We start from the raw sequence: 26,630 nt of genomic DNA on the forward strand, positions 1-26,630 counted from the left end.
TTATTTTTTTAACATACAATGTATTATTTGCTTCAGGGGAACAGGTCTGTGAATCATGGGTTTTACTCATGATTAATCATGAGTCTTACTTACAAGTCACAGCACTCCCCATAGCACATACCCTCCCCAATGTCCATAACCCAGCCACCTTGCCCCCCCCCACTGCAGCAACCCTCAGTTTGTTACTGAGATTAAGAGTCTCTTATGGTTTCTCTCCCTCCCCTGTCCCATCTTGTTTCATTTTTTTCCTCTCCCTTTCCCCCATGGCCTCCCCATCCGGCCTCTCAAATTCCTCATATCAGAGAGATCATATGATAATTGTCTTTCTCTGATTCACTTATTTCACTCAGTATAATACCCTCTAATTCCATCTACATCATCATAAATGGCAAGATTTCAGTTTTTTGGATAGCTGCATAGTATTCCATTGTATATCTATACCACATAATCCATTCGTCTGTTGATGGTCATCTAGGTTCTTTCCGTAGTTTGGCTATTGTGGACATTGATGCTATAAACATTGGGGTGCACGTGCCCCTTCAGATCACTACATTTGTATCTTTAGAATAAATATCCAGTGGTGCAATTGCTAGGTCATAGGGTAACTCTATTTTCAACTTTTTGAGGAACCTCCATACTATTTTCCAGAGTGATTGCACCAGCTTGCATTCCCACAAACAGTGTAGGAGGGTTCCCCTTTCTCCACATTCTTGCCAACACCTGTCAGTTCCTGACATTAATTTTAGCCATTCTGACTGGTGTGAGGTGGTATCTCATTGTGGTTTTGATTTGTATTTACCTGATGCCAAGTGATGTGGAGCACTTTTTCATGTGTCTGCTGGCCATCTGGATGTCTTCTTTGCAGAAATGTCTGTTCATGTCTTCTGCCCATTTCTTGATTGGACTCTGTTCTTTGGGTGTTGAGTTTGATAAGCTCTTTATAGATTTTAAATACTAGCCTTTTATCAGATATGTCATTTATGAATATCTTCTCCCATTCTATCAGTTGTCTTTTGGTTTTCTTCACTATTTCCTTTGCTGTACAAAACCTTTTGATCTTGATGAAGTCCCAATAGTTCATGTTTGCCCTTGCTTCCCTTGCGTTTGGTGATGTTTCTAGGAAGAAGTTGCTGTGGCTAAGGTTGAAGAGGTTGCTGCCTATATTCTCCTCAAGGATTTTGATGGATTTGTGTCTCACATTGAGGTTTTTTCATCCATTTTGAGTCTATTTTTATGTGTGGTGTGAGGAAATGGTCCAGTTTCTTCTGCATGTGGCTGTCCAACTTTCCCAACACCATTTGTTGAACAGACTGTCTTTTTTCCATTGGACATTCTTTCCTGCTTTGTCAAAGATTAGTTGACCATAGAGTTGAGGGTCCATTTCTGGGCTCTCTATTCTGTTCTATTGATCTATATGTCTGTTTTTATTCCAGTACCACACTGTCTTGATGATTACAGGGATCAACTCCTTAATTTCTCTTTCTTCTGTCTTGCTATTGGTATATATAAATGCAACTGATTTTGTGCATTGATTTTATATCCTGACACTTCACTGAATTCCTGAATGAGTTCTAGCAGTTTTAGAGTGGAGTCTTTTGGGTTTTCCACATAAAGTATCATCTCATCTGCAAAGCGTAAGAGTTTGACTTCTTCTTTGCTGATTCAGATGCCTTTTATTTCTTTTTTGTTGTCTGATTGCTGAGGCTAGGACTTCTAGTACTATGTTAAATAGCAGGGGTGATAGTGGATAGCCCTGCTGCGATCCTGACCTTACAGGAATAGCTCTCAGTTTTTCCCCATGGAGAATGATATTCTCTGTGGGTTTTTCATAGATGGCTTTTATGTACCATCTAGCCCTATGCTGTGAAGAGTTTTGATGAAGAAAGGATGCTGCACTTTGTCAAATTTTTTTCAGCATCTATTGAGAGTATCATATCATTCTTGTTCTTTCTTTTATTACTGTATTGTATCACATTGATTGATTTGTAGATATTGAACCAAATTTGCAACCCAGGAATAAATCCCAGTTGGCCGTGTGAATAATCTTTTTAATGTGCTGTTGGAGCCTATTGGCTAGTATTTTGGTTAGAATTTTTGCATCCATGTTCATCAAAGATATTGTTCTGTAATTCTCCTTTTTGATGGGATCTTTGTCTGGTTTTGGGATCAAGGTAATGCTGGCCTCATAACATGAGTTTGGAAGTTTTCCTTCCATTTCTATTTTTTGGAACAGTTTCAGGAGAATAGATATTAATTCTTCTTTAAATGTTTGGTAGAATTCCCCTGGGAAGCTGTCTGGCCCTGGGGTCTTGCTTGTTGGGAGATTTTTGATGACTGCTTCAATTTCCTTACTGGTTATGGGTCTGTTCAGGTTTTCTATTCTTCCTGGTTCACTTTTGGTAGTTTATATATGTCTGTAGGAATGCATCCATTTTTTCCAGATTGTAAAATCTCAAATTTGCTGGCATATAGTTGCTCATAATATGTTCTTATAATTGTTTGTATTTCTTTGGTGTTGGCTGTGATCTCTCCTTTTTCATTCATGATTTTATTAATTTTGGTCCCTTCTCTCTCTCTCTCTCTCTCTTTTTTTGATAAGTCTGACCAGGGGTTTATCAATCTTAGTAATTCTTTCAAAGAACAAGCTCCTAGTTTCGTTGGTTTGTTCTACTGTTCTTTAGGTATCTTCTTCTTCTTTTTTTTTTTTAAGATTCTATTTATTCACTTTGACAGACAGAGAGAGATCATAAGTAGGCAGAGAGGTAGGCAGAGAGAGAGAAGCAGGCTCCCTGCTAATGCGGGACTCGATCCCAGGACCCTGAGACCATGACCTGAGCCAAAGGCAGAGGCTCAACCCACTGAGCCACCCAGGTGCCCCATGTTCTTTTGGTTTCTATTTCATTGATTTCTGCTCTGATTTTTATTATTTCTGTTCTCCTGCTTTGGTTAGGCTTTCTTTGCTGTACTTTCTCCAGCTTCTTTAGGTTTAGGGTTAGGTTGTGTACTTGAGACCTTTCTTTTTTCTTGAGAAAGGCTTGTATCACTATATACTTTTCCCTTAAGACCACCTTTGCTGCATCCCAAAGATTTTGAACCGTTGTGTTTTCATTTTCATTTGGTTCCATGAATTTTAAAAAATTCTTCTTTAATTTCCTGGTTGACCCATTCATTCTTTAGAAGGATGCTCTTTAGTCTCCATGTATTTGGATTCTTTCCAACTTTCCTCTTGTGGTTGAGTTCTAGTTTCAGAGCATTATGGTCTGAAAATAGGCAGAGAATGATCCTAGTCTTTTGGTACTGGTTGAGACCTGATTTGTGACTCAGGATATGATCTATTCTGGAGAATGTTCCATGTTCACTAGAGAAGAATGTCTATTCTGTTGCCTTGCAATGGAATGTTCTGAATATATCTTTGATGTCCATCTGGTCCACTGTGTCATTTAAAACCTTGATTTCCTTGTTGATCTTTTGCTTAGATGATCTGTCCATTTTAGTGAGGGGTTGTTAAAGTCCCCTACTATTATTGTATTATTGTCAATATGTTTCTTTGATTTTGTTATTAATTGATTTATATAATTGGCTGCTCCCATGTTAGGGGCATAGATATTTAAAATTGTTAGATCTTCTTGTTCGACAGAGCCTTTAAGTAGGTTATGGTGTCCTTCCTCATTTCTTATTATAGTCTTTGGCTTAAAATCTAATTTATCTGATGTAATGATTTCCACCCCAGCTTTCTTTTGATGTCAATTAGCATGGTAATCTGTTTTCTACCCCCTCACTTTAAGTCTGGCAGTGTCTTTGGGTCTAAAATGAGTTTTTTGTAGATAGCATATCGATGAGTCTTGTGTTTTTTTAGCCATTCTGATACCCTGTGTCTTTTGATTAGGGCATTTAACCCATTTACATTCGGGGGTAACTATTGAAATACATGAGTTTAGTGACATTGTATTGCCTGTAGGGTGACTGTTACTATATATTGTCTCTGTTCCTTTCTGGTCTATTACTTCTAGGCTCTCTCTTTGCTTAGAGGACCCCTTTCAATATTTCCTGTAGGACTGGTTGGTGTTTGCAAATTCTTTTAGGTTTTGTTTGTCCTGGAAGCTTTTTATCTCTCCTTCTATTTTCAATGACAGCCTAGCTGGATATAGTATTCTTGGCTGCATATTTTTCTCATTTAGTGCTCTAAATATATTATGCCAGTCCTTTCTGGCCTGCCAGGTCTCTGTGGATAGGTCTGCTGCCAATATAATATTTCTACCATTGTATGTTACAGACCTCTTGTTCCAAGCTGCTTCCAGGTTTTTCTCTTTGTCAATAAGACTTGTAAGTTTTATTATTAGATGATGGGGTGTGGACCTATTTTTATTGATTTTGAGGGGGTTTCTCTGTACCTCCTGGATTTTGATGCTTATTCCCTTTGCCATATTAGGGAAATTCTCTACTATAATTTGCTCCAATATACCTACTGCCCCTCTCTTTCTTCATCTTCTGGGATCCCAATTATTCTCATATTGTTTTTTCTTATGGTATCAGTTATCTTTCTAATTCTCCCCTTGTGGTCCAGTAGTTATTTATCTCTCTTTTTCTCAGCTTTATTCTGCATCATTTGGTCTTCTATATCACTAATTCTGTCTTTTGCCTCATTTATCGTAGCAGTAAGAGCCTCCATTTTTTATTGCCCCTCATTAATAGTTCTTTTTTATTTCAACTTGTTTAGATTTTATTTTTTTTATTTCTCCAGAAAGGGATTTTATTTTATTTCTCCAGAAAGGGATGCTCTAATATCTTCCATGTTTTTTTTGAGCCCATTAGGCACCTTGATAATTGTCATTCTGAACTAGTTCTGACATCTTACTAATGTCCATATTGATTACATCCCTGGCCTTCGGTACTACCTCTTGTTTTTGTTTTTGTTTTTTGTTTGTTTGTTTTGTTTGTTTGTTTTGAGTTTTTCTGCCTTGTCATTTTATCCAGATAAGAAAGATGAATGAGAGAGCAAAATACTAAAAGAGTAGCAACAACCACAGAAAAATATACACTAACCAAATTGGAAGACAGCAGAAACTGGGGGGGAGAAGAATGGAGAGAAAAAGAGAGAAAGAGAAATATATATAGAGAGAGAGATTGATTTTGGGTGTATTTTGGTCTGTTAGAAGAAACGGCTTCTCGAATTTTTAAAGAAAGAAAAACTTACATATATACAAAATAAGGGTAAACACAATGAAGGGATGGAATATGACTGTAAAGGTGAAAATTTAAAAATATTCTAAAAAAGGAATTGATACGATAAAGATGTTGGTTGAAAAAACAAAATAGAGGAAAGAATGTGATCAGGCTGGAGACTTGAACAAAGCCATGTACTAGATTTAGGGTATATTTTGATCTGTTAGAAGAAACTGTATCCCAAAACTTTAAAGAAAGAAAAATCTATATGTATACAAAAAATAAGGTGAAATACAATGAAGGGATAGAATATGACTATAACAATGAAAATTAAAGATTTTCTTAAAAGGTATTGATAAGATAAAATAGTTTAAAAAGGTTAAAATAGGGGGCACCTGGGTGGCTCAGTGAGTTAAAGCCTCTGCCTTTGGCTCAGGTCTTATCCCAGGGTCCTGGGATCGAGTCCTTTATTGGGCTCTCTGCTCAGCGGGGAGCCTGCCTCCCCATCTCTCTCTGCCTGCTTCTCTGCCTACTTGTGATCTCTGTCAAATAAAAAAAAAATCATAAAAAAAAGATTTATAAGAAGGTCTATTCTAGAGGGTGTATCCAAATTAAAAAAAAAAAAGTTAAAATAGGAAAGAGGAAAAATTTTTAAAAATAGAATAGGAAAAAAATAAAATTTAAAAAATTTAACTTTGAAAAACTAAAGAATCATAGAGAAAGAGCCATAAATGCTACGTGTTGCTTTCCCCTAGCTCTGGAGTTCCACAGTTTTCATTGATCGTGAAATTGGTCTTGGCTGGATGTTCTTGTTGATCTTCTGGGGGAGGGACCTGTTGCAGTGATTCTCAAATGTCTTTGCCCCAGGTGGAATTGCACTGCCCTTGCCAGGGGCCGGGCTAAGTATTCTGCTTGGGGTCACTATCGGGAGCTTTTGTTCCCTGAACACTTTCCATACTGCTTTGGAGGATGGGAATGAAAATGGTGGCCTCCCAGTCTCCGATCAGGAGGAGCTGAGAGCTCAGTGCCCCACTCTTCAGTGCACCCTCAGAGAAAATCAGTCCATCCTTCCCATCTCCCTGGTCTGCAGCTGCACTCTGAGCTCACCCAGCCTGTGACCAAGTGTTTCTTTCTGATGCACAGCCCCGTTTGGAGTCTTCAAACCCAGTAGATTCCTCTTGCACGCTCCCGCGCCTCTCCTCCCAGAGAAGAAAGAAGGTGGTCTCCCCAGGATCTGCCATTTGTGGGGTCCCTGCTCAAAAAGCAGTGGTCTGACTGTGCCTCAGATCACAGTTTAAGGTAACCCCCAATTGAGAGCCCAGTGCTCAGCTCCGTCTCTGCAGCCGGCCTTCCCGCTCCGATACCTGGGAACTCTGCCACACTAAGACACCCCTGGTCTTTTTGTGTCCCCAAGGGTCCTGAGACTACACTGACCCCACGAGAGCTCCATCCCCTGCTTAGCCTCTGGAGTGACGTTCCTCAGTAGAGGAGGCTTCTAAATTTCTGATTTTTGTGCTCACTGCCCTACTGCTTGCGAGGAGCTGGCCCCTCCCACTGTGGTCTGTCATCCTGTATATTGCCTCTGAATCACTTCTCTGCACATCCTACCTTCCAGAAAGTTGTCACTTTTCTGTTCCTAGAGTTGCTGCTCTTCTTCTCTTCTCTCTGTCTCATGGGCATTCAGAACAGTTTGATAACTAGCTAGCTGAATTCCTGGGACCGACAAAAATTAGGTCTTCTACTTCTTCACCATCTTTCTCCTCCCCTCAGTTCCTATTTTAAAGATAGTCTGGGAAGGTGACAGGCATAGCAAGCTGGGGTAAAGGGTACAAATGTTGAATAAGGAATGAGGATGAGACTTGGACATGGGTAAAATTGGTGGAGTGTCCTGCGCCATTTTAAAATCTCATCTCCTGTTAAAGAATGCTTGTAGAAGTCAAAGGTAAGAACAGACTGAACAGGGTATCCAAGCAAGTGTTCTGAGATCCTACTTAGGAAGCAAGGTGGGTGGACTATGTAAACGTTGATACAGGGTAAGGACTTTAAGGAAAGGGAATCAGTGATTCTGTAGCCCCAGGTACATAGTCACAAGGCCAGAAAAATGGACCGTTTTGTAATTCCACGTGCTAGCACTTCCAGTGACATGTGTAGAAAGGAAATGTTTTTCCCATTGAAAGCTGGTGTTTTTGACTGTCTACGGTCCTTTTTTTTTTTTAACATGACTATTGAAATGTAATTTACATACTGTAAAATTCACCCATTTTAAGTATGTGATTCAAGGAATTTTAGTAAATTCACCGAGCTGTGCCAAAGAAATCACCTCAGGCCCAATTTAAGACATGTTCATTACCCCTATAAGATTTCTGTTTATCATAAATCCTTGTTCCCATGCCCAACCTCATGCAACCACTAATCTAGTTTCTGTCTCATTAGCTTTGCCTTGTCTGGACATTTCGTATAAATGAAATTTTAGAATATGTGGTCTTCTGTGTCTGGCTTGTTTCACTTAGCATGATGTATTGTTTTGTTTAGATTTTATTTATGTATTAGAGAGAGAGAGAGACAGTGAGAGAGAGCATGAGAGGGGAGAAGGTCAGAAGGAGAAGCAGACTCCCCATGGGGCTGGGAGCCCAATGTGAGACTTGATCCTCAGACTCCGGGATCATGACCTGAGCTGAAGGGAGTCGCTTAACCAACTGAGCCACCCAGGTGCCCCAGCACAATGTTTTTGAGGTTTATTCATTTTGCTTATTTCATGTTGCCCATTTCACTTCCCTTATTGCTGAATAATGTTCCATTGTATGGATACACTACACTTTGTTTATCCATTCACAAGCTGGTAGACATTTGAGTTGTTTCCACTTTGGGGTATTATGAATAAAGCTGCTATGAACAGCTACCTAAAATTCCCTGTGTGACCATCAGCTTTCATTTCTGTTGAGTAGATGTCCACGAATGGAATTATCAGATCATTTGGTAAATCTGTGCTTAACTTTTTAAAAATTTTTATTTATTTATTTATTTGAGAAAGAGAGCACAAGGAGAGAGGCAGAGGGCAAGGGAGAGAATGAATTTCGAGCAGACTCCCTACTGAGCATAGAGCCTGACACAGGGCTCGCTTGATCCCATGACCCCAAGGTCATGACTTGAGCTGAAATCAAGAGCCAGCTGCTTAACCGACTGACCGACCCAGGCCCCCCGTGCTTAACTTTTAAGAAACTGCTGAAGTATAGTTAAAAGCAACTCTGCCACTTTATGATGCCACCAGCAATGCATGATTATTCCAGCTTCTTCCAATCCTCATCAAAACTTGTTATTGCCTATTTATATTATTATAGCTACTCTGGTAAGAGAGATATGTCATCTCAGTCTAGTTTTAATGGCATTTTTCTCTGGCAATAATGCTAAGCACTATCTTGTGCCTTTATGTCCCATTTCTATGCCTCTTTGTAAGCTAAAACTTTATAGCTAAAACTTTGACTTTCCTGGATTCTTTCAGAAATTTCTAGCTTTGGTGATGCTGTGATGGAAAGGCATAAAGCTCACTGACTGTAATTCTGGTAGTGGTTGTTGTTTTTAAGTAGACAAGTAGTTCTAAAACTTCACAAAGGAGAAATTCTTCTCTGCTAAAATTATAGCACAAATTCATAGCATGGTAACTTTTATTGTTACAATTGCTCACAAATGCAAAAGTTTGGGATGTCTGTTTTTCTTCGGGTCTCTCTCTCTCTATTTTTTTTTTCCCCACTAAGCTAAGGGCAAGGCCAAACTGCCTAGAGGCTTGTTTGCTTTCTTGGTAGGTTAAGAACAGAAGGCAAGAGAAGAACAGACAGAATCCTTCAGGAAAATAGTACTGAAGCAAAATAACAGTAAGGCCAGCTTAAAGAAGGAAAATCCATAGAATCAAGTTTTATTGTAATAAGAAAGCTGATAGAAATGTGATGCAAGAGTCTTGAGTTCAGGGTCTATTTGAAATGGATGGTAGAATTTTTCTAATGTACAAGCACAGTAACAAATATAATTAGATTATGCTGACATGATAAATAGTTACTGAATATCTCCCTAAATTAGATTGACCTCCATCTGTAAAGATCATAACTTTCAATGAAAGCTTGTTTTGCTGGCTAAATAATTTTCATACAGGTGCTAAGACAGCAGTCTTACAAGTGTGTTCATGGGTCCCTTTCCAGATCTCAGTTTATGTCTTTTCACCTACATATCTTTTTTGAAAGTGTGTTGTACTTCCTAAGACAGCAAAATATACATTCTTTTGAAATGCACATGAGGCTTTCTCCAGAAGAGCTCACCTATAAGGCCACAAGTCAGGCCTCAAGGAATACCAAAAGATTGAAATCATCCATACACCTTTTCTGACCACGAAACTGTGAAACTAGATGTCAACCACAAGAAGAAATTTGGAAAGACCATGAATACATAGAGTTTAAACTACATGCTACTAAACTATGAATAGGTCAACCAGGAAATAAAAGAAGAAATAAAAAATACATGGAAAGAAGAGAAGTTGAAAGCACAATAGCCCAAAACCTTTGGAATGCTGCAAAAAAAAAGTGGTCCTGAGAGGAAAGTATACAGCAACACAAGCCTATCTCAAGAAGCAAGAAAATCTCAAGAATAAACAATGTAACCGTACACATAAAGAAGCTAGAAAAAGAACAACAAATGAAGCTAAAGCCAGCAGAATGAAGGAGATTATAAAGATTAGAACAAAAACAAATGATATAGAAACTTAAAACAAAAACAAAAACAAAACAACAGATCAATGAAACCAGGAGCTGGTTCTTTGAAGAAAATCAATTAAATTGATAAGTCTCTATCCAGAATTTTCAAAAAAAAAGAGAGAGAGAGAGAGAGAGAGATGGATAAAGAGAGAGAGAGGACCCAAATAAAATCACAAATGAGAGAGGAGAAATAACAGCCAACACCACAGAAATACAATTATAAGAGAATATTATGAAAAACTATACGCCAACAAACTGGACAACCTGGAGGAAATGGATCAATTCCTAGAAACATGTAAACTACCAAAGCTGAAACAGGAAGAAATAGAAAACTTGAACAGACCAATAACCAGCAAAGAAATTGAGTCAGTAATCAAAACTCTCGCAACAAACAGAAGTCCTGTGTCAGATGGCTTCACGGGGGAATTCTACCAAATATTTAAAGAGGAGTTAATACTATTCTTCTCAAACTATTCCAAAAAATAAAAAAAGGAAGGAAAACTTCCAAATTCATTCTATAAGACCAGCATTACCCTGATACCAAAACTAGATAAAGACTCCACTAAAAAAGAGAACTACACGTCAAGCCCTGATGAAGATGGATGCAGAAATTCCTAATAAAATACTAGCAAACCAAATCCAACCATCCATTAAAAAAAATCATTTACTATAATCAAGTGGGATTTACTCCTGGGCTGCAGGTGTGGTTTGGTATTTGCAAATCAATCAATGTGATACACCACATTAATAAAAGAAAGGATAAGAACCATATGACCATTTCAATAGATGCAGAAAAAGCATTTGATCCATACATGATAAAAACCCTCAACAAAGTAGGTTTAGAGAGAACATAACCTCAGCATCACAAAGACCATATGTGAAAAACCCACAGCTAATATCATCCTCAATGGGGAAAAACAGAGGGCTTCTACTCTGTGGTCAGGAAAAAGACTAGGATGTCCCCTCTCACAACTTTTATTCAACAAAGTACTGGAAGTCCTAGCCATAACAATCAGACAACAAAAAGAAATAAAAGGCCTCCTGATTGGTAAGGAAGAATTAAAACTTTCACTGTATGCAGATGATGTGACACTCTATATAGAAAACCCAAAGACTCCACCCAAAAACTGCCAGAACTGATAAACAAATTCAGTAAAGTTGCAGGATACAAAATCAACATTCCAAAATCTGTTGCATTTTTATACACCAAAATGAAGCAGCAGAAAGAAATTAAGGAATCAATCCCATTTGCAGTTGCACCAAAAACAGTAAGATATTTAGGTATAAACCTAACCAGAGAGGTGAAGGACCTGTGCTCCTACACCATAAAACACTGATGAAAAAAAATGAAGACAACACACAAGGAAAAACATCCCATGCTCACAGATTGTAAGAAAAAATATTGTTAAAATATCTCTACTACCCAAAGCAATCTACAGATTTAATGTAATCCCTATCAAAATACCACCAGCATTTTTTTACAGAGCTAGAACAAACAATCATAAGATTTGTGTGTAACCACAGAAGACTCTGGATAGCCAAAGCAGCCTTAAATCAGAAAAGCCAGGCTGGAGGCATCACAGTTCTGGACTTCAATGTATATTACAAAGCTGTAATGATCAAAACAGTATGGTACTAGCACAAAAATCAATAGAACAGGATAGGAAACCCAGAAATGAGCCCACAATTATATGGTCAATTAATCTTTGACAAAAGTGGCAAGAAAATGCAATGAGAAAAAGACAGTCTCTTCGACAAATGGTATTGGGAAAACTGCACAGCTGCACACAAAAGATTGAAACTGGACCATACACAAAAATAAACTAAATGTGAGACCTGAAACCATCAAAATCCTAGAGGAGAACACAGGCAGTAACCTCTTTGATATCAGCCATAGCAACTTCTTTCTAGATATGTCTCTCCTGAGGCAAGGGAAACAAAAGCAAAAATAAACTATTGAGATTTCATCAAAATAAAAGGCTTCTGTATAGTGAAGGAAACAATCAACAAAACTAAAATCAGCCTATGGAATGGGAGGGCAAATGACATATCTGCTAAAGGAGTGGTATCCAAAATATATAAAGAGCTTATAAAACTCAACACCCCAAGAATGAATAATCCAATTTAAAAATGGGCAGAAGACATGGATAGACATTTTCCCAAAGAAGACATGCAGATAACCAACAGGCGTGAAAAAATGCTCAACATCACTGATCATCGGGGACGTACAAATCAAAACTACAATGAGATATCACCTAACACCTGTCAGAATGGCTAAAATCAACAACACAAGAAACCACAGGTGTTGGTGAGGATATGGAAAAAGGGGAACTCTCTTGCACTGTTGCTGGGAATGCAAGCTGGTGCCACCACTCTGGAAAATAGTATCAAAAAGTTAAATATAGAACTGCCCTACAATCCAGCAATTGCACTATGAGGTATTTAACCAAAGAATACAAGAACACTAATTCAAAGTGATACATGCACCCTGATGTTTATAGCAGCATTATCTATAATAGCCAAATTATGGAAACAGCCCAAGTGTCCATCAACTGATGAATGGATAAAGAAGTGATATATATTTATATATATAAATAAAGATATATATATATATATAGATATAGATATATATAGTGAAATCTTATTTAGCCATAAGAAAGAATGAAATCTTGCCATTTGCAAAGACATGGAGCCAGATTGTATAATGCTAAGCGAAATAATTATTCCAGTCAGAGAAACACAAATACCATATGATTTTATTTATATGTGGAATTTAAGAAACAATACAAGCAAAGGGAAAAAATAAGAGGGAGAGAGAGGGAAAAAGAAAGACAAAGCAAGATACAGACTCTTAATTATAGAGAGTAAATTCGTGGTTTCCATAGAGGAAGTGAGGGGTAGGGAATGGGTGAGCTAGGTGACAGGGATTAAAGAGTGCACTTATTGCAATGAGCACAGGGCAATGTATAGAACTGTTGACTTACTATATTGTACACCTAAAACTAATATAACATAGTATGTTCACTAAATGGAATTTAAATAAAAACTTTTAAAAAGACAGGAAAGTGGGCTATGCTATAAAGTCACATCAGAAATTCTGTGCTAGTCACACCACTTCATTGCTATCTCTGAATTTGTTTTCACAACCTATTTGTTTCTAGCAGAATTCACTGCCTTGTGATTTTCACACACAGCTGTTTGTGACTTTAAAATCTCTGGAGCCCTATTTAGATCTCTGCTCAAAAATGATTGGGGGGGGTCTATCTATTTTTCTCATCTGATCTTTTTTTTTTCCTTTTGTCTTGGCTTGGTAAGGAATATTTGAGTGTTACAACTATTTGTTGATCTGTAGCCTTTGGTAAACTCCAAATGCCATTAAAAACAGTAATTAATTTGGGGATGAGGTAGTTCTAGACCTCTCTTTTAGGGTGTAGATGAAGTAGGGGATGCATGAGAATAAAACATTATTGTTTTCTTTGAACTCGCAACTTAAAAATAACCTCAGCATTTCAGGAGATCTAATTGTATCTAAAAGGAACTCTCCATTTATGAGATTATTACAAAGATTTAAAAGTTGTGTCTCTAAGTTGTTAACCTGTGTAGATGTGTAAATTCTTAAAAGGTTACACACATCCAGTGTCATCAAGAAGATCACATAATGATTTGGATATTCCCAAATATCTGTTTTCAAATTGCTCTTACATTAGCACAAATTTTGTTATAAAGTGGTTACTTTCACTCATCATAAATGAATAATGAACAAACAATAGCAAGTATTGGCATGAGTGTTGAGCGTCCTGATACATGACTGCTTGCCGTATAGTGCAGTCAATCAAAACATTAACTATTAACAAAGTTTAAATTATTTCTTACTGTTCAGTTAAATAAATTTTAACTTAAATGTTTCTTTCTCCACCTCAGAGATATTCCCCTGTCTCTTCCCTAACCCCACACTCAACTATGGGGACGAGTTACATGACATTCCACCATGATAGTTAGTGGAATATTGGCTCAATAAATTCCCAAAGGAAAAATGGATCCTGATGATCAGGAGCAGGAGTTGGCCGAATTCTTCTATAAAGGGCCTGAAAATAAATATTTTAGGCTTCAAGGGCCATATGGTCTCTGTCACAACTACTCAACTTTGCCATTATAATGTAAAGCACCATAGACCATATGTTGAAAAAAAAAAAAAGGTTACATTTCAATAAAACTCTATTTATGGACACTCACCTTGAATTTCATGTAATTTTCACATGACACAAAATATTCTCCTCTGGATTTTTCCAACCCCTTAATATGCAAAGATCATTCTTGGCTCATGGGCCATAAGAGAACAGGCAACGAGATGAATAGCTGTTAGCACTTAGTTCACAGACTCCTGATCTAGAGTCATGTAATTCTAAGTGATAATGAACTTGTGGAGAATATCAGCCTGAAATTCCACAGGAACACACATCATTCCTAGGAGGTTGTCAAACTCCAGTGTGTCATTAAAAGGTGTTTTCATTTGTTGTTGCTTTAAGGAACACTACGTATCGGGTTTAATGGCAGACTTTTTTTCCTCTCTAATGTGGCTTTAATTGATAGAAGTTCCAATAAAAGAAGTTGGGTTTGCAAAATATTGTACAAGGTACTTGAGACCAGGTCATCAGTAGATACAATGTCAATAAGAATCATGATCTTAGTTCTCAATTGATAAACAAATTTTTAAAAAAGAAACATTATTTTGGAAGCTCAAGGGCAATGAAAATACTAAAGGAGTGTAAAAATACACTTGTTTGAGGCCTGCTGGCTGAATTCTGACTCCTTCCTGGGTTTTCCATGGATCCTGACCCATGAGGGAGTATGTGTTCGCTGACATTTGAGAAGATTGGAAGGATGAGTAACTATTCCTAACAGCATAGCATTTTAGAGGCAGGCTTCCAAGTTGGTTCCCCTCAATTTTCTGAACTATTTGCCAAGAGATGTGAAAGACAAATCTTTAACCTGATGGTTGAATGGCCTCTCGCATTCTGCTATCATCCAAAGTCAGTTTTTGTATGTACAATTTCAAAATTGTTATTTATATTCACACTGCACAGTGCCAAAAAAAATCATACAAAAGGGTAGATTTGTGGAATGACTTTATAATGATTTGTGCCTCCCATTCATCCAGCCCCAAATGAGGGGATTTCTCAACCACAGCAGCACAAAAAAAGGATGAGGGGACAGGGATCTCAAGTTAAGGTGAAGTCTGTGCTGTACCATATGTGATGTTGGGCTCATCTCCTGGATTTCTATGCTCCCCTTCCTTTATTTAGGGTGGGTACAGGGTAGAGTTAGGAGACCTGAAACATGAGAAGTATAGAATAAGCAGGAAAGTGAATCCAAGAGAAAAACCAAACCAGGCTTGAATCTTCACTCTTCATTTTAGATGGAAAGAGACACTTGGTGTTGTAAACTTCACATAAATTCTTTCAGTTGTTGAAATAAACAAGAAAAGAGGAAGGAAAAAAGTGTCCCTTATCTAGCTGATGCACAGCAAGGAAGAAAGCCAACTGCTTTGAAGCAACTGAGGAGACAAAAGGGTTTTTTAATAGAGTTTTGTTTCATATGTTATCCAAGAGATCAGGTTGACTTCGTTGAACTTTTGATTTCCTGACAACAGCAAACACATGCGTGCTCAAGCGCCTGGCGTGTGTTTTTCATGCAGTGTGGGAGTCTACTCCCACTCCAGAATAGGATGCAACCTATTAGTTGGGACTGTCTGGAAATCAGGATGTCAATTCTGTTTTCCAGAAAGCAATGATGTCACAGCTGCTTCTGGGTGATACACCCCGAGACCACCTGCTGGAAGAGAGAACAACTCTTTTCTACTTAGTGAACCTCTGAGCGTGTATTGGGATGTGGTCAATTATCAGACAATTGAAACAATTATCGGAAAAGAGATGTTTCTGATTTAGCCTCCTCATCCTTTTCTGTTTTTTCCTGTGATTCAGGAGGAAGGACGCTGGCTTCTTATCCTATAAAGACCACCTGCCAGTAAGCCAGGTGGTAGTTGGAGATACCGACCGGCAAGGCTCAGAAGCCAAACTGAGCGTGGGCCCCCTGCGTTGTCAAGGAGACAGTAAGTTTGCCCAGAAGCTGTGGCTTGCACTTTCTTATCAGTTTGAAATAGCGTTTCCCAGAAAATCAGAGGATGGCAGGAAACAGACTTGCTCTGCTATAACTCCTAAAGAAACATACCATGCAATGAGAACAGAGCCAAATGGAGAGCTGGATAGACCTTAATACATATAGCAGGGTGAGAGCCGTCAAGTCTCCAGGACAGGAACCTAGATTTGGGCATAAAACATGGATATCCATCTTCCTTGAATATTTACATGTAACAAGTTTGACTACCTAAGTTTATGGTGATATAAATAGCCATGCTAATAGCAGACAAGTGGCAGTCAACAGCTGTGATTCCACTGAGTGCTGCTGTTAATGCCATTAGCATAACTATTTATATCACCATAAACTGAGTTATGGTGATATAAATAGTAGCATTATGGCTTAATGTATCATTGTAAACTTGGATTATGGTCATATAAAGTTTGACATTATTGCTATCAAATTTCACCATCATCAGAGCTCCATGGTCCCCTGTAAGCCAAGGATTGTTTCTGTAACTCCGTCTTGCTTTCAGGTTTTGGCACCACAGAGAGGAATTTGGGGCTGCTAGCTTGGACTGTGGGAGGTCAGGGAGTTAGAACGATGATCCCGCCTAATTAAAGGCACCATTAGGATTTTATGTTGTTTGATACCCTTCAATGTGTTTTATGTGCAGTCGGAGGGAAACGGTGTCGGATTGCTATGGGGATTCTACAGTGAGCATCTTCGGTATCATTTCCCCTCTTCTTGTCTGTGCACATGATTTGGGCAACTCCCTTGGGAGTTCTGTGCTTTTTTTTTTGTGATTCTGTGCTAGGCACCGGGAGACCTAGATTGTGTTCCTTGAATAACTGACTTTCCAGGAGACCTCAGGCAAGCCCCTCCACTTTCTCGATCGTGGTAATGAGAATACCACCTGCGTCCCAACTCCTCCTGGGGAGGCCATAAAGATTTTAGTGCCTGGATCCGGATTCCTCCTAGCAAAGCATTCTGTGCAATGGAATATTATTACCACGTCCATAAATCAAGGGAGAATGAGACCTACTCAATGTAATAAATTATTGCATCAACTCCAAGAGGTGTCCTAAGGAATGTAATGGTGCATGCTTCAGTGTTTACTACTTAGTAAATTGGGGCTGTTGGCAATTAAACAAGGCAATGTTCCTGATACAAAAGAGAGATGGAGTTTGTGCTGATTTTTCTTTTCTTAGTTAGAGAAAATGAAAATGCTACCTTGAAAATTGAGGCTGGTCAAAGTGCTTTATCATGCATTTATTGAACAATAATACTTTATTCGTCAACCCAGACTCAGTAGGACTATGCAATAAGAAATATGATTTCAACTGCTTAAGAAGAAGATATTGACATAAAATAATAATAAGTATGCATTTTAAAAAATATTTTGTGTGATGGATGTGTGATAGGATCGCTCTCAAAATAGGCAGATTCTCATGTGCTGTCTGATGAAAATCAGTTTCATTATGTCATAATTATTCATTAATATATAAATGTAAAATATTTCTCACTCACTAATTCGAATTCTGGAGTTAGCTATAATTAAAGAAAGGGTGTCCCATCAAGTAATTGATTAATTTGGGACAGTTATAAAAATCGCACTTCTGCAAACTTTTCTTACCACTCTTCAAGAGAAGATTCCAGCCACATTAAACAGTACATGTACAAGTGTATTAATAGCTTATCGCCAATCTTAGCTTGTTTCCCTTAATCAATTTATCAGTATTCAAGAAGAATTTTTTTACTTATCTGCTATTTGTCTGGCACTTTACTAGATATTCTTGAGATACAAGAAAAAAACATTAAACTCCATTTTGAGAAATGCACAGGAAAAAGTATTGGAGAACAAAATGTTTTATAATAAAAGATTAGATTTTGCAAAATGAAATTAGTGCTACTGATGCCCATGAAAAGAGTGTGATATAGTGTATTTCGGGCAGACTTAATATTTCAAAAGAGAAAATAGGAGAAGTTTAGCACTCATGTTTATTTGCATTTCTTTTCCAAGGCTGTTGTTCTTAGAGACATATTTAGGACCCGTTGATAAGACAAAGAGCTGTCTTATTTTTTGGCAATGTGTGAACTCAGTGTCTTTGCAGTACTGAAGCTTTAGAGAGACTCTTAATCCATATTTTGCCTGATACTACATGAACCAAAAGCACAGTCAATATTTAATTGCAATTATATGAAACACTTTTGTGTCTGAAAGAGAGAGAGAGAGAAATCTTCCCTGTTTGCCGGCATCTGAGAACATCATAACTTGTACCTGAATTGCCAACTAGCAGTTTTGATGCCTACCTTCCCTTTAAGTATGTTCAAATGGGGACACAGTAATGAGAAAGTGTTCCACATCCTATCACTTTACAGTTTTTAACATATTTGATTTCCTCTGATATTTACAGCCCTCCAAGAGGTGGGGAAGGTAAAATATTAGCCCTTCTGTTTACAAATGAACAAACAATTTCTTTTAAAATGTCATTTATACTACAAATTTCTGTATACCCTTGCAACCTCTGGGGGTGCTCCAGGAGGAAAGACAGAGCAGATAATATAAACAGCTTTCTCTGTGCAAGGTCAAGGTTGTTTCCCTGAGTTGGTTAATGATTACATTAAGTTATTTTAAAAAAAAAAATAGTCATTTAGGCCTTATCCCAACCACCCATGTCCAGCTACCAATATAGCATGAATGTTTCGGGGATTAAATTCCAATTGTTATAATTTTAAAAGTGCCATAGTAGCCTTAGCCTGTTGTTTATAGAGATTAACTGACTTTGTATCATTTACTGAAGGCTGTACAAAGCAACAGTTCCAAAAAGCAAATCCGTTGTTGGAAAATGTCTTTCTCTATTCAAGGAGTCCAGCAATGACAGCTTGGAAAACTGTGTCTTGAATTAGGTCTCTATACTATCCCCCAGTCTTAGAGAATGAAACAATTTTTGGAGGCTCTGACCAACCGTTTCAGTGGTTTCAGTTGATTTCATCGTGCCTGCTGAGTTTCATTTTTACTGTGACTCATCTGAACTCATAGACCCATATAATCCAAATGCTAAAGAAAATCAGTGAGTTCCACTGGGCTCTGCTGCATTTCCCTTATAGTGTGAAAATGCTTATGCTTCTAGAGTTTAGTGCTCTGAGGCTTTGGTGGTGGTGGTGATGGTGGTTGATTTTTTTTTTTAAGACATTCAGATGAAAACCTCAAATCTAAATAAAACTGAAAGTATGACTAGTGATGGGTGCTTAAGCTAAGATAAAAAGTGTGGTGAAGTTACAAATTCCCTTCTTAAATCAGGCACCCTCACCAAAGAAAAAACAAAAGAGCTATTTAGAGGATCAGTCACTGGTAGGTAGAAGTGGTTTTCAAATGTAAATGAGTCATTCTTGCAGTGAGTTGCTAACCTTCTGTCGAATCCATACAAAAAGAAAATATTTCAGATTCAGGAGGTAGAAATCTTGTTCGTATTATATATAGTGAATATAATTAATTATAGAAATAAAGTATGTACTAGATAATTGCTTTATTCTCAGCTTTATGAGCTAAAGATTTCCCATATCTTCTCTAGGGATTCAGGGACTTAAAAAAAATTAATTAGCACCAAGTTCGCTACAAAAGCAAGTGTTTTCAATACACGTGGGTAGAGACCATTCGCAAAAGTGTGTCACTCCAGCCCTCTTCCCTGTCCATGCCAGAAACCCACGGTGGCTGTGAGGTAGGCCAGCTGGGCACTGGGCTCAAACGGGATGTTTCAAATCCAAATCCAGTTTCTCAGAGGTGATTCCGAGAGGCCAAGAAGGAAAGATGAGGAAAAAACAACAAATCCAGTGCAGGAACACAGGAGGGCGGGGACAAAGGGGGGGTGAAGGAAGTAAACCGGTGATGGAGTTTCATCCACACCAGTGCGGGCATCAGTTCTCTGCAAATGTAATCGTATGTATGGACAAGGTCAAGGTTGTGTGGGCAAGGTCAAGGTTGTGCATGCTCTCTTTACTGCAAGACTCTCACAAGCCACAGCCCTAACCAGCCGTTCACTCATCGAGAAAGACAAGGCAATGACTATACCCGTACCTTGTTTCTCCACAGATAAGACATTTCCAACAGTAATACAAATGAGTACATTCCCCACAGGTTGTGCACAGTGCACACACGGGTCACACCATCTCCCTGTGAACATCGGTGTGAGACACGCTCTGTGCACAGAGGAGGACTGAACAAGGAGAGAGGGGCGGCCGCTCACCTGGGCTCAAATGTCGTCTCCATTATGGAGAGGAAGCCACTACTTGAGCTCCAGAGAGCAGGAGAGAGTTTGCTCATCCTCTTACTTTGCTGCTCTAGGCTTGGAAGAGATGAGGAAGGCAAAGGGCACGTTGTAAACCAAGTACTTTATATTCATCTCTTTCTTGACTCTCCCAACATACTGGATGAGGTGGCATCTTTGACTCAAGCATACCAAGGAGAAAACACAACCAGATTTATGGGGTAATTTGCCAGTAAATTTCAGACCTGGGACCAGAAGGTTTACATGGTGCTAGAGCTGGTCCCAGAATGGATAATTGGATCGTTCTCAGAAGCTGGTCCCCATTCTTTCCCCTTCCCCACGTCTTCCCACACAATGTAGCTAAGAGTCCTTGCTTCAAGGACCACTGCAAGCAAGAGCACGGAGTCAGAGGACCCTCCGAGATCAAACAGTGTGGACCCTGCATGGTACAGACCAGCAAACCTGGGTCTGGGGAGGTTAAGTGACCGGCCCAGGGTCTCCCAGCGGGTGTATGGCAGAGCACGTTGAGACAGTTTAGCACAAGCTTTCATCTTTAGTAATTCCCTGTGGCCAAGACTAATGTTGAGTCCAGAGAGGGAGCTTTGACCTAGAACGCTAACCTCAGGTCCCTGCCTCCCAACAGCCGAGTAGTGTAATAACATGGGACCAGCACTCTTAACTGTCCCCCCACTGTGAGATCGCCCATCCGGAAAACCTGATCGAAAACCCACAGCCGTGGGGATGAAAGGTCAGTGGCAGAAAGTTGGTAACTTTTGTGTTTCGTTTCGTTTTGTTTTGTTTTTACTTCTGCCTTAGGTAGTTTTCTCGTTGACAGTAGAAGGCAGGAAAATAACCAAGAATGATGTGTAGAAATGATGAACCTCTGTTTTTTTTCTTAATGTCCCAGCCTCTGCCACTGTTGCCATGGGCTGCTACCAGCTGAGAAGCAGGAGTAGCTCTAAGAACAAGCAGAAATAGTGAAATGTTCAGGATCAAAAAGTAGGCTGATTCCCATTAAAGGACTGGAGCCCTGTGGGCTCTGGGCGGATCTGAGAGCAGCTCCAATTACAAAGGCAGCAGAGGGAAAAAGAAGGAAAGCTTAGCTTTGGTCTTCTGGACTCCAGAATGACTTTAAACAATTACAAGAGGACAACTCCCCCAGAAGAATCAGCTCTTTGATGCTCTTGGGCCATTTAACTTTAGCCAAGGTGTCAGTTCGAAAATGGGAAGTAAAGTTAGTTACAGTTTAGGGGAAAAAAAAAGTATTTCTGTTTTACAGTAGATATGGTATTTGTGTGTGTGTGTGACTGATTTTCCTACCTGTCCTTTCAAGTATTGCTCACGTTTGGAGGACTCATCACATCCCACAGAGGAGATTTGTCTGAGTCCTGCTGTATCTTTGTCTCTATCCCTTCCCTAAACTTGGCACTCTGCAGAAATGTAACAGGAGGAACTTTGTTCTGTCAATTTAATCTCCATGATTGTTCTTTTGATGGACTTTCCCGGTGATCTCTCTAAACCATTTGTGGAAGAGAGTTAGACTTGTTCTGGTTATCTGAAATTATGTCTGCAATCCTGACACTAAGGGCTTGGAATTAGTGTGGATTTCCCGGTCCCCTAACAAGGCTGCCTTCTCTTTGGATGTGGGACACAAGTCTGGGGGTTCCAGGCCACCCTGCTCCTCTGACCAACTGACTATAAATTTGGGGCTTCCCACTATGCCCTCAGGATCAGTAATGTACTAGAATGACTCATAGAACTCAGGAAAGCACTATATTTAAGATTAAAATTTTATCATAAAGGTTACAGGTAAGAGTAGCTGAATGGAATGATACACACTGTGAAGTTGGAGGGTCTCAGATGTGAAGCTCTCCTGTCCTCTCCTTGTGGAGTGAGGACACATCACCCTCCCCACCCATCAGTGTGTGTTACCGACCAGCTTGCCAAGCTTTGGGTGTCCAGAGTTGTCAGAGGAGTTTTATACATAGGCGTGATTGAATAAATCATCGGCCACATAATTGAATTCAGTCTCCAGCATGTCTTCCTTCTCCCCGATGGAGTTGGGGCTGATAGCTCCTGGCTCAAAGCTCCAACCCTTAAATCCCTCAGTTGGTTTTTCTGGCAAAGCCAGACCCCATCTTGAAACAAGGTAAGACCCACCACTGGTCACCTTGTTGGCATAAAACATCAGAACCTACCATGAGTAACAAAGACCTTCTTTGACTCAAAAAATCTTTATTTTTTTCAGTGTTCCAAAATTCATTGTTTATGCATCACACCCAGTGCTCCATGCAATATATGTCCTCCTTTATACCCACCACCAGGCTTACCCATCCCCCACTCTCTCCCCTCCAAAACCCTCAGTTTGTTTCTCAGAGTCCACAGTCTCTCATGGTTCATCTCCCCCTCCCATTTCCCCCAACTCCCTTCTCCTCTCCATGTCCCCATGTCCTCCATGTTATTCCTTATGCTCCACAAATAAGTGAAACCATATGTAATTGACTCTCTCTGCTTGACTTATTTCACTCGGCATCATCTCTCCCAGTCCCATCCATGTTGATACAAAAGTTGGGTATTCATCCTTTCTGATGGAGGCATAATATCCGTTGTATATATGGACCACATCTTCTTTATCCATTCATCCGTTGAAGGGCATCTTGGCTCTTTCCACAGTTTGGCGACTGTGGCCATCACTCAAAAAATCTTAAGAGCCTGGAAGTTCCGTTCCAGGAACTTGGCATGGAGACTAGATGGATTGTGATGACATCACAGTCCGTTTTCTCTATCTGTTTGCATTCTTGGTGCTCCTACCCCCAGCAGTGGGTGGGAACTAGGCAGAGACCTACATCCCAGTGTCAATGGAAATGCTTGCATCAAGATACTCAAATGTGTGTTCCTTAGGTGAATACGAATGGTTAAATAACCTCAACAGATTTAAATAAGCATTTCAGGCTAACAGTGGAGGCAGCGCCACAAGGCTCTTCATGATGAATTGCAGAAAACTTTCACAGATAATTTCCAATAGGGGTCGAGGAGAGGAGCTGTCACTCGATTTATATACACAACTCTTTTTAACCTCAACAAGGTTTTTGCCCATTTATTCATCTTAACTAAATGAAAACCTTTATTCCTTTATACCTTGAAAATCCCTTGAATCTGATGATTATCTTCAAATTAAGAATTAAAGAAGAACTCTTTTGCCTAGTTTTTCTATTTTCTCTGGCATTCCTAAATTAAGATGCACGGGAAGTATTAAATTTATAGAACTCATTGTTTCATCTAAATTAGATTAACCCTCCTGGCCCCTCAGAGACCCAAGTAGACTTGTTCCACACTTTTGTTTATCCATGTCTCAAGGTTATTACTGACAAAATTACAATTAGTACTTCGAACCTATTGTTAGGATGCTAAAGTGTGAGCTATAAACTACCTCACTCCGGCATAATTAAAACCGTGTTCCAGTTCACCTGCTTTATGATACTGCTTGGCTTTCCATAATCCCTGCTACATGCACACCTTGGACACTCAGAAACTTCACTGAAGAAAACCTTTAAAATCCTTCTCTTCTTGAAGTTTGCGGATACTTCCAAAGTAACAATCTTACTATAGTCACTGGGATTGAAAAAAAATTATACTAACCTCTTGCATTATGTATTCTGTCTTTAAGATAAATCTTAGTTCAAAACTCACCAGATACGTGCCTAGAAAGCAGTGCATTTGAATTTGTGTTCACCGATTGGCATGGTAAACTGCTCCATTGCCTACGTGTATGGTCTCAGTGGAAAAGTAAAGGGGACCACATGGCCCATCCATCCATTTTCTCGTTGAGCCAGCCCAATAGTCAGTGGTATTAAAGTAAATGAATCCTTCAGGCTGCCTGAAAGGGGGAAATTATTAGTTCCTAGACTGATGCTTAATTGAGACTCTCTCTCTCAGTCCTTAAGTGTGAATGGAGAAACCAGACTCAGAAAGGGCAGCGTGGTCTTTTGATGGAAGAGAGGTCATTTGCCCATTAAGATTCTATGTGTGCCTCTTCTGTTCAGGGTTTTTTTTTTTACTTAAGCTTTAAACAGTGAAATAGCTTGACAACCTCTTCTGGAATCCCTATGTCAGACACTTTAAGTATGCCTTAATTCCATTCTTGTAGCTTATCCTATTCAATTTTGTTTCACAGCATTTAGGCCTTTAGAATGTAATTCTGTTACACTGAATAGGATGCAAATTGGGCTTGAACTTAAAATATGGCCTGTTATTTAACAGAACTATTTCGCTGGTTTTTAACAGATTTGTGATGAGACATATATATATATATACCTCAAATATTCTGCCCTGGTTTCTTTTCCATTATCATACCTGAGATAAGGGTGTGACTGACTCTAGAAGTCAGGATTGCCATGAGATGACCTCATTTTCATTGAGTGCTTGGCTTACTCTTATGGTTTGACCAAAGGTGCTAAGTTAGCTCCAACTGCCTCAGTTTTCTGCATAAAAAAAAATAAATAAAACCAAAAACAACACAGAAAGTAAAAAGTTAGCACTTTTTGTCAAATAACCTAACACCCTGGAATTGAATTTGTAAAAAGGCAACTGGACCCGAGAATTAGAGCTGAGAAGGTACTCTGGCACATTTTATTTCTAATATTTATTTATTTATTTATTTTAAAGAGATAAAGTCTTCATCTTAATCCTCCAAATTTACAGATAGAAAAATGCATCTAGTATTGTTGAAGTGTAATGAGTCTGATGCACCAAAATTAAGTTTGGTTGTTTCTTTGCAAAACTGACCATTTTTCTGGCTTATGCTGATGACCCCCAAAAGAAGTCACTCTAACAGCTATAGAAAATCAGACAATGGCTCAACGTAGCATCTGTAATGAAGGAAACTTTATAGCTTCTCTTTGGGATTAAGGAGAAAGAACCTGAAACTGGTCATTTATTCGTGAGCAGTTAACTAGATTTCCTCTTATGACATTACAAAGAAGCAAATTATGTTTAATATGCTAAGAGAAACCAACAAAAGTCATTCAGTTCGGAACATCGATTCTGTGCATCTGTACCCCTGGCAGACCTGAAGCCTAATAAGCTGGGTGATGGTCCAGTGAGGCCAAAAGAAAGACCCGAGGTAGCAGCTGAGACATAGATTTATTGGGGGATCTTGGGTACAGGGAGTCCAGGAGCAGCCGACTGGACTAGACAAAGTGTCTGCTGTTGAGATCTGTGCGCGGCAAGTTTTATATCGTAGCAATTTACCCTAGGGACTGTCAGTGGCCTTTCCCCTCCTTGCTGAGCCAGCATTTCCAAGGGGATCAAGGCCTGGACACTCGTCATTGCAAGGGAGACACCCCAAGTTGGCCACTTCCAGGCCCCTGATGTTGAACACAAAACAACACATTCTGCACATTCTGCTTGATGAGAATTTAGAGAGAGGACAGATGTCTACATTCTCAGGATAGTGGTCACCAGAGTCATTCAGCATGTGCTTGCACAAACTAGCTAACCAGCAGGTACCATACAGATTCTTAGCACTTTTCATTTTTGAGAAAACTCCTAAACTTTTTTTCTAACTCTTCTTAGCCTTCTTAACTCCAGTAGCCAGGCCTCCTTCCGACCTGTTGACATCCTTCTGCAAGGACCCCCTATTAGAGAATCAAGGAAAAACTGGATGACATTTATATTTAGGAAAAAGTAATGTAGTATCTACCATTTCTGTTTCTTATAGCTACTCCCTCCTTTTACACACACACACACACACACACACACACACACACACAAGCGGAAATGCTTACCCTGAGAATTTCAAATTTGTGCTTATTGCTGCTATAGTTACCTCAGTCCTGAACCTCCTTTAACTCCATGGTAACCCGAACTGGGGGCTCAAAACTACTGAGATCAGTGTAGTTGGAGGAGCTCTTGTTAAAGATGGGGAGAAAGACAAAATGAGATTAGGAGTCAGATCGCATCTCTCCTCTGTTCCCTTGGAGACTGTGGGGACAGGGGCCCACTGTAGTCAACTCCAAGAATGCCCTGTGTCCCAGATGGCCTGGATCCATCCCAGACTTCAACGCATGGTTTAGGGCTTGGCCCTAAGGGGGGAAAATCACCTTTCTCATTTAAAATTTTAAACATTGAATTAATGATGAACTAATCCTTAATTCAAGATGAGTGTATGTATGCATGGTGAGGGAGTTCAATAATAAATTTGAGTCTATGGCCTTTTGTGCTAGTGTTTTAAGAATCAGTTCATGCTATTTTACCCAAAAAGCCATAAAGAATATGAGCTATTCTCTCTGAAAGCAGCTCTCCACTGGGGGAGAAATAGGGCACT

General features: G+C 39.2%; 1 protein-coding gene across 3 annotated transcripts in view; it reads left to right on the plus strand.

The window, feature by feature from the left end:
- CNTNAP2 (contactin associated protein 2) overlaps positions 1-26,630 on the plus strand; it is a 1,959,883-nt gene that overhangs the window by 1,603,453 nt on the left and 329,800 nt on the right. For all 3 annotated transcript variants that reach the window (XM_047694949.1, XM_047694948.1, XM_047694950.1), the window contains one exon: positions 15,884-16,011. In XM_047694949.1, the coding sequence (XP_047550905.1) occupies positions 15,884-16,011 (128 nt within the window). The remainder of the gene's footprint in view (positions 1-15,883; positions 16,012-26,630) is intronic.

Source organism: Lutra lutra, chromosome 11, assembly GCF_902655055.1.
Source record: "Lutra lutra chromosome 11, mLutLut1.2, whole genome shotgun sequence".
Lineage (NCBI taxonomy): Eukaryota > Metazoa > Chordata > Mammalia > Carnivora > Mustelidae > Lutra > Lutra lutra.